The sequence below is a fragment of the Cydia pomonella genome, unplaced genomic scaffold, assembly GCF_033807575.1.
Source record: "Cydia pomonella isolate Wapato2018A unplaced genomic scaffold, ilCydPomo1 PGA_scaffold_178, whole genome shotgun sequence".
NCBI lineage: Eukaryota > Metazoa > Arthropoda > Insecta > Lepidoptera > Tortricidae > Cydia > Cydia pomonella.
Genome location: NW_026907820.1, coordinates 152,065 through 160,780, shown reverse-complemented (window position 1 = coordinate 160,780; position 8,716 = coordinate 152,065). Strand labels below are relative to the sequence as shown.

General features: G+C 35.4%; 1 protein-coding gene across 2 annotated transcripts; it reads right to left on the bottom strand.

Moving 5' to 3' along the window:
- Window positions 1-5,775: 5,775 nt before the first annotated feature.
- Window positions 5,776-7,748, bottom strand: LOC133533536 (ribonuclease P protein subunit p25-like protein). Of its 2 annotated transcripts, none has more exons than XM_061872516.1 (4): window positions 7,494-7,748; window positions 7,232-7,416; window positions 7,021-7,077; window positions 5,776-5,963 (listed from the first exon to the last, which is right to left on the bottom strand). In XM_061872516.1, the coding sequence occupies exons 1-4, from the start codon at window positions 7,587-7,589 to the stop codon at window positions 5,840-5,842; spliced, it is 462 nt and encodes a 153-aa protein (XP_061728500.1). In that variant the 5' UTR covers window positions 7,590-7,748; the 3' UTR covers window positions 5,776-5,839. The 2 variants fall into 2 exon arrangements, with proteins under 2 accessions (XP_061728500.1, XP_061728499.1); XM_061872515.1 differs by having other exon boundaries at window positions 6,958-7,077; window positions 7,494-7,724.
- Window positions 7,749-8,716: the final 968 nt, after the last annotated feature.

Sequence of the window (8,716 nt, the reverse complement as noted above, 5' to 3'; positions counted from 1 at the left end):
ATCTCTTTTCCCACTCTTATACACAGGCGTGATTACAGCTTTCTTAAGAGCTGATGGAAAAACTCCATTTATAAAACATTGGTTAGCCAAGTGACTGATTACTGGGACCACGAGATGCCTGGAGAGTTTTAGAAATTCTGTGGGGATATTGTCTAGTCCGGGAGCACTTTTGGTCTTTAGGTTCATAAGTAATTTGTCCACTTCATGAGGATCAGTGCTACTAAGAAAAAATGAGGAAAGGTTGGATTTTATTGGGTGAGCTACACTACTAGGGGAGGAATTTGATTCTGCGATATTGATTTCTCCGGCTAAGTTTCTACCAACATTAGCAAAATAGTTATTTACATAATTAACTGCATTTAAAGGGGTAGATTTACATTTTAATAGTTCATTATTATTATTTTTAGCTTTTTTATAGTGAGTAATTGACTTGATTGAGTCCCAAAGTGCTTTGGAGTCTTTCATCGAACTTGCAAGTTTTTCCCTTTCATAATTCCGCTTTATTTTTTTAATAAGATTATTGCAATAGTTACGGTATCTAGTAAACGTAGTCTTCAAGATTATATTTAGTGGGTCAGAACGAAGTTTAAGTTGCATTTTATTTCTATTGTGGATACAGCGCAAGATTCCAGGAGTAATCCATGGTTTTATTATTCTACGACTTTTAGGTATGAGTTTGATATTTTTACTTGCGTCCAATGAATTTTGAATAGTGTTTGTTAATTGATCAAGGATAAAATTAGGATCATTACTTAATAGCAAAAAGTCTAGATTTTTATTTTGTAAGTTTGCGAGGGCTTTATTATAGTCGTAAGTTGTTAGAATTTTAGGGGTTTTTTCAAAAGCTTTGTAACCCGTTAAACATAGAAAAATGGTATTGTGGTCCGTCACAGTAGTATTAAGAACAGCCACAGAGGCAGTTAGTTTGTCACTTTGTATTTTTAATATAAAATGGTCTAAACAGTTGTTCATACGAGTAGGTAGTGAGTGAGCAGAAAGTAAGCCATAGGTGGAGAGCATAGTTAGATATTGGTGTCTGTTTAAACATTCCTGTGGGGAATCTTGGTGACGGGAAATAAGATTTATGTTGATGTCCCCGGTTATTATTATGTTGTTAAACGATTTAATAATATCTAAATATTTGCTAAGAGAGTTGATAAAAATATTTGCATTTGTATTTGAAGGTGACCGGTAAATACCTAGTATTATCATGTTATTTATTTTAATGTATATACCAGAAGCTTGTTCAAGCTCTAGTTCGCCTAAAGCCGCCTTTAAATGGTTTTTTACAAACACCACAACTCCGTCGTTCTGATTTAGGTTATTTTTAGTTGATAATGCAGTATAGTTAGGTAAGTAGGGTAATGGTTTCGTGTCGTTTAATCTACATTCCGTTAATATAATTACATCGGTTTTAAACTCTAGCTCTGAAAGTGTAATAATAAAATTATCGAAGTTGCAGTAAATACTCCTAATGTTCTGCGATATTATAGTAAAACTGTTATCGAAAATTGTGATGTGTTTGTTTAAGTCTTGAATGTCACATTGAACTGACGTCGATATTTCAGAAGTATCTAAGTCACTTATTGTTGTAAGTATATTATTCATATTAAGTTGAAATTGTGAACAAGGGGTTTTAAAAGAGTCATAATGTTACTTACCTTATAGATGGTAGTAGAATGTGCAAAGACAAAAGTTTTATTATGTAGAATGTAGAGCGGTTTTATGTTGGTGTGTGTTTTAGGTGAATATCGTGTAAGTAAAGCAACCGACTGATTGTTTGGTAGAGTTTTTAAAGTGAGAATGAATAGCAAATTTGTACTAGGAACCCATAGATGACAGATGGGTGTAGTAAGCATGATTTGTAATGATGCTATTACCAGAGAGAAATTAAATTTAAAGATTCTGTGTGTGTGAAGAGTGTAAAGTGTATTAGAAATACTAATAATATTTAAAGCTAGTCTTAATACTAAGTGATACGAGCGTAAGTTAGTACCAGGATAACATGCAAGTGTATAGGCGAGAAACATGAATACAAGTAAGTATGATAGTCACATATTCTGGGTCGCGCTTTCGTCTAGCTCAAGGGCTGGGGTATCCTTGACGGTTGATTGGTCGGTCTGGGTTCTGGTGGTAGGGGGTCTATTGATATTAAATAAACAAGCCTGCGGGTCCTCCTTGCTTAGTCTTTCGACTTGTTCTTCATTGTTTACGAGTATGATCTGAGAGTGGTCATCTTTGCGTAGGTAAACTCTGCCATAGTTTGTCCAACAATATTTGTAAAGGTTTCTTTTCTTTAGCTCCCTGGCAAGGAAATATAGTCTTGACGCCTTTGCAGTCAGTTGCTCAGCAACAAAAACCGGAGGGTTCCCTGGAGCTTGTAGTCTTAGATGCGAGGCACGTAGACTGCCCTTTTGCTTAATATTGTGTGCTTTGCACATTTTGAGGAAATCGTTTTTTATCAGATTGGATGATAATTCGATGATAATTGGCGTGTTGATTGTTCCTCCTTGTTTCGGGCGTACTCTATAAATATCTTTGATGTCCGTTTTGGTAATTGGACTCAAGATCGTTTTTGAAAGTTCAATAGTCATGTTCAGTAAGTCTTCTTTGGTCTCCTTTGGTGTTTTTGGGACATTTCTTAGTTCTAGGTTGGTTTTGCGGGATTCTCGCTGGATGTCCTCGAGTTTGCATTCAAGGTCTTGTATGTGTGTCCTGTACTCGGTAATTTGGCACTCAAGGTTGTCTATTTTATTTTTAAAATCTTCATATTTTGCGGACAGAAATGTCACGGAGTCCTCTATTTTCTTGTTTGTTTCTTTGATTTCTCGTAAAGTTTCGTTGTTTTTTCTGATTTCACTGAGCTGCTCGCCCAACAAGGTCTTAATCATTTTTTTCATTTCTTCTTTGAATGCGGCTAAGTCTGTTGCTATGTCATCCCCATGCTTTCTTTTTGCCCTTGCTGTGATGTAAGTATTTGGCGGTGTAGTATTATTTTCATCTCTATTTAATAAATCATCATCTGACGCTGCCCGCTTTTCGTCTAAGTGGCTCATGGTTACTAGGGCGACAGAGAATAGCGGAGGTCAATAACCAGTAACTTGCCCGGGGTGCTGTGATAAGCGGAGGCGTATCCAATAGCGAAGGCGGGGCGTGGTATAGATAACGGCGCGCACGTGATTGGCTTGCGCGCGCGCACGTAGCTTATCAAACTAGTCTTATTCACTCACATGTTCGCGATATACCAGGAGTAATAAGAACACCTCTTAGCGGTTAATGCACTCCTATTTTATGACGAAATATTTGTAACACAAATTTATTAAATTTATTTTAAAATAAAATTACGCGAACTATGTATACGTATGCGCCTTACGGCGGTCCGGGGGGAAGAGGGACTGGTGTTCTAATTAACTCCATTTTAGAGATATTATAGCCTTTAGTATTTAGAGTTTATATTTGCTACTAAACGCAACTACCGTCACGTGATAGTACACGTCTGAAAATAACGACACGAAAAAAGTGCCAAAAGTATGTATACACGACTTTATTGCCCATACATTAAGGTGGTGTATACATATTTTTGCCACTTTTTTCGTATCGATATTTTCAGACGTGACTGTACTATCTCGGACCGATATTCGAAATGTCATTGACATGTCACAGTTTTAAATATACAACAACTCTATTAATTACTGCTAATGCTATTCAGTTCCCTTAAATGTAATTACTTAATTAGCCATACCCCGAAGTTAACGCAGTTAAAAAAACAACCGCCAAGTGCGAGTCGGACTCGTACAGGAAGGGTTCCGTATCATTACCTATAAAAACCGGCCAAGAGCATGTCGGGCCACGCTCAGTGTAGGGTTCCGTAGTTACTCTTCCGTCACAATAAGCTAAACTGGAGCTTAAAGTATAGTAAATTGTTAACCAAGGGATGAAACGGTACCTTTCACCCGAGTTAAACAAATAGGTAAATTTGCATAATCAGTACCTAATAAAAGTAAGTCTTTTTACTATGAATGGAAAACTTTTTGCGGTAACTCAAAAACAGCTAAACTGATCATGTCTGCTAGTTTTCATTTAACGTCTTTCTCAAGCTCTACTTCCAAGATTTTTTTCATATTTTTTGGACCTATGGTTCAAAAGTTAGAGGGGGAAGGGACACATTTTTTTTTTCTTTCGGAGCGATTATCTCCGAATATATTCACTCTATCAAAAAATGTTTCTTGAAAACCCGTATTAGTTTTGAAAGACCTTTCCAACGATACCCCACACTCTAGGGTTGAAGCGAAATAAAAATTTCACCCTCACTTTACGTGTAGGGGAGGTACCCTAAAAAAAATTAATTTTTTAGAATTTATTATACGACTTTGTCGGTTTTATTGATTTATATATCCATGCCAAATTTCAGCTTTCTAGCACTAACGACCACGGAGCAAAGCCTCGGACAGACAGAGAGACAGACAGACAGACGGACATGGCGAAACTATAAGGGTTCCTAGTTGACTACGGAACCCTAAAAACGGTCACCCATCCAAGTACTGACCCCGCCCGACGTTGCTTAACTGCGGTGATTGGATGAGAAACTCGATATTGAAAAGAAAAGAGGGACTTGTATTGTGAATTATGTATTTGTACTGTGGTGATCAGTAAACTGGAAGTTTAGTCATTTGTGCTATGTATTGTATTGATATGTTATTGTTTTACCTAGTTTTGGTAAATGGTCCTCTTTTTAAACAGCTTGCTACTTGCCTATAATTTAGGCTGGTTTATTATTTCACAGCCTTATGCAATATTGTAACGTTTATTTAGACAATAACCACCATAATTTGCTTTGACTCTTTAGTGTGGTTTATAAATTATTTGAGCATAACTTTGAATAATGAGATGTTATAAATTCTATTGTAACCAAATAAAGTAGAATCTCTTATTCTTTATAAGTGTGACATAATATGTGTATAGCCGTTATAATAGATGTGAGAATGATTTTAACTGTTTACATGTCTTTACTGTATACACTTCCATATTGTCCAGTATCTGTAATTGTCTTCTATGTTAGATATTATCTAGTGTTTCATAATGGCCAGTCCTAAAATGACCAGTATTATCCACTCTAACAGAAAGTATTCTGTAACATTTCCAACAGAGCACCCATCCTAGTAAACTTTGGATTTGGCAAATTGAGACACTGAATAAATTATTGTAACAAAAATGTAGTATACCACATTAGTAGTAGTTTTAAGTTGTATAATAGAATACTATTTACTTTTGAGTACTGAATAGAAATTACTTGGTCTCAGTGACCAGTGACCTACCAATTCCAAAGCCCACACACTAAGCTGAGATTGACACATGTGGTCACATTTAGAAGCTACAGAATAACTTTTAGCACTGCATTATGTAATATAGAGGAAATATGTGTAAATCCAACAAGTAAATTCTTGGAACCGAAAGGAAAGGGTTAAAATAAGAAGTTAGTAATAGGTATAAAAGATTTCTTAATTAACCTATTTATATTTAGTCTTTTAAAATTACCTTGTAACCACTTTATCAACACTAATAAAATTGTAGTATTTTATAGGCTTTTTTTATTGTTCCTTTAATCACATATTATGTTACACTCAAACACAAAGGCACTCAAATGGTAGTTTTTACTTTATTGGGCCTTTTGTGGCCTCTTTTCCACAAGTTGATCCATCCACAACTTGTAGGTATGAATTCTCTGAGACTAGGATGAGTTTAACCCATATAAATTCTGAAATAAAATTATTAATGTATCAGGTAAATATCAATTTATTATACAAAACTTTAAGTTATATTAATTGACAGATGGGATGATTTAGCTTGTGTTTGTATGGTTTTTCTTATGTTTGAAAGGTTTTTTTGATTTGTAGGATTGATGCTGCTTTTGGCTGTTAGCTGGATCTTTTTGCCAGAATTTCTTTCCTTGCAATGACTGGTATCTATAAAAAATAAAAATATTAAGCTTTTATATTTCAGTAACATGCAATGCAAGAATGGGTCCAATCAATTGCTTTATGTGCAATGATATTCCAGCCTATTGGACTACATGTATATACAGTGAAATCTCGATAATCCAACACTTTGATGGTCCAGTACATCCCATAATATGGCACTAAAATAGAAGTGCTAGTGATCATTTGCTGTCCAAGTTTACTATCTATGCTTACATTATCACACTGCCTTCTCTTTAAAAGTGACTATAAACCAGATAACGGTAAAATTTTCTTAGAACATATTATTTTAGTATAGTATATTTATACCACATACTTAAAAACATTCACCAAAATATACGCAGATTTGCTACAATTTCCACTAATCTGAATTTCCTACTAAGCCAGCTCTCTTGTGTCAGCGTTAGTGCCAGATTAATGGGATTCTACTGTATTTTAACCCTTTTCCAGGCATAGTATGATTTATTGACCACATACGCGCCATTACAATTTCAACTTTAGCATTCCGATTCAAGGTTCAAATTAGATTACACTTTCAAGAAATGTTACTTGTTTTCAAATGAATCATCAAAGCTGGATTAATTGAAATATATTTGGATTTTTTGGGAAAACCTTGTAGATTGGTGCGGCCTGGAATAGGGTTAAGTATAGCCAACTTACTATCATTGTATGCAACTAACTACATGGCATCTGCCATGGAAAAGATAAAGATGGAATTTAAACTTCAGTTTAATAAATTTGTTAACCGTTTCAATGCCATGACTTCATATCAGATTGTCTATGATCACAACAGTTTATTACTTCACTAACATGGGGGTCAAAAATCACAGAATATGATGACTAAAAAACCGAAATTCGCAAATTGCGGGGGTCTTTCCCTTTTACTAAGAATTAAAAGTAACAGAAAAATAGCTGCAATTGACGAACTTTGATTTTCGTAGTTATAGCCCAGGACTCTTATTGGATTAAAAATTATACAAACCCAATTTGACTACTGTCTGGTAGCATTTCAACTGAAAGTAAAATATGTATAACAGGTATTTGCCTTTTAACCACTATTGTTTCCAAGCCATCTACTTTTGGTTCCCAAAACTCTTCAACACTGTGAACAAAAGAAATAGTATTTATAAGAACCTTGCGTTTTTATGGCAAGAAAAACTTTTAAAACAACCTTGAATTAAATTGAATCATAAACTGTACTATAGTCTGATCTTCCTTTCAAAATTTTAGGTACTTATAATGTTAATAAAACATACTTTTTGTAAGCGAGTTTTGTGACTTGGTGTTCGATTGAAAATTGTCGTTTTAAGATTTCCGCGCATGATATAGCCTTGGGTATGCCGACTCCAGTCCCAGTCCACACCACGGCTGTAGCAGCCTTATCCTCTAAAATACCAGACGCGTGTGACAATAGATTTGCCATTTTACTCCCACCCTTTACCTAAAACCAATCCATTTGTAAAGTAATTGTAATCAATAAACATCGGTAATAATTCTAACCTACAAAATACAACTTACTTGCATCCACAAAAAGTTCTCTGGTAAATCTTTTATAGGTATTTTATCACGTTGGAGTTCTTCTTCAACATTTTTCCCCTTAAAATAATTTTCCATTCTGACTCAATTATTAGTAAACTAAGATAAGATTATCAGATCAGCGGTTTAAACAGAGACATGTCAGTCGCTTCTCTGGTTTAAATAAAAAAAATTGGCAATTTTGACATTTGACAATAACCACGGACATGCCACGGACTTATAAGATTATCCGGATTGGCCAAAAAGTATGTCCACATGAGAAGTCAAGTTGGGCCGTTGCATCTCTTTCTAATTAAGGTGACCATGAGTTATATGTATCTGGGATATTAGGATAACTATATATATATATATATAGTTTGGCCAAAATCTTTTCTCATTCGTGCATAGTCTGAGAGAATCTTACTGTCTTTTTGCTGTGCTAGTATTATGGCCCCTGAAAAGGGATGGATATAGTTTATTCTCTTCTGTAAAACGCTTCATAAAATTGTCGCGAAGTACGCGATGGTTGTAAATGACATACAGCAACACTTAAGTCCGGAAACGGAAAATAAAGAACATGAAATATAGTCTGTGGTAAGTGACGCTCTTTTCTCGTTATAAATGTAAATGGCTGGTGCATATCTAACTTGTTCAAGTAAAAGTTAATATCTGTGATAGTGACTCAAGATTTCCTGATTCCTGCTCGTGAAAGAAAGCTAAGTATTTAGCATAAGATAAAATAAAACGAATTATCAATGTTTGAATTTATTCTATAATGGTTTGGTTTTACAATTTGTCACTATGTGCTTACTTTGTTCAATGCTGTTTACAGGCGCGGATACAAGGGGGGGGCCATAGGGGCAATGGCCCCCCCCTAAAACCCTGGCTCTCACATTACTAAATTGAGTAACTTTTTTTTTTACCTTATTTTCTGTGCAAAAATATTGATTTTCTCAAAATGCCCCCCCCCCCCCCCCCCCTAAGCCAAATCTTGTATCCGCGCCTGGCTGTTTAGCTGGCATGCAAGTGTGGCATGCAAACGAAACTAAGGTCTTAGACCACGCATACAAGTCATGTATGCAATGGAATAATAGATATAACATACCTTGAGGCAACACTAACATGCAAGCAGCAATTGCATGACGTAGGAGCTTGGCCAATGTGGCATCGCTTTGGGTGGCATGAGATATCTGTATGAATTATACACGGTTGATCTGGTTGCCTAC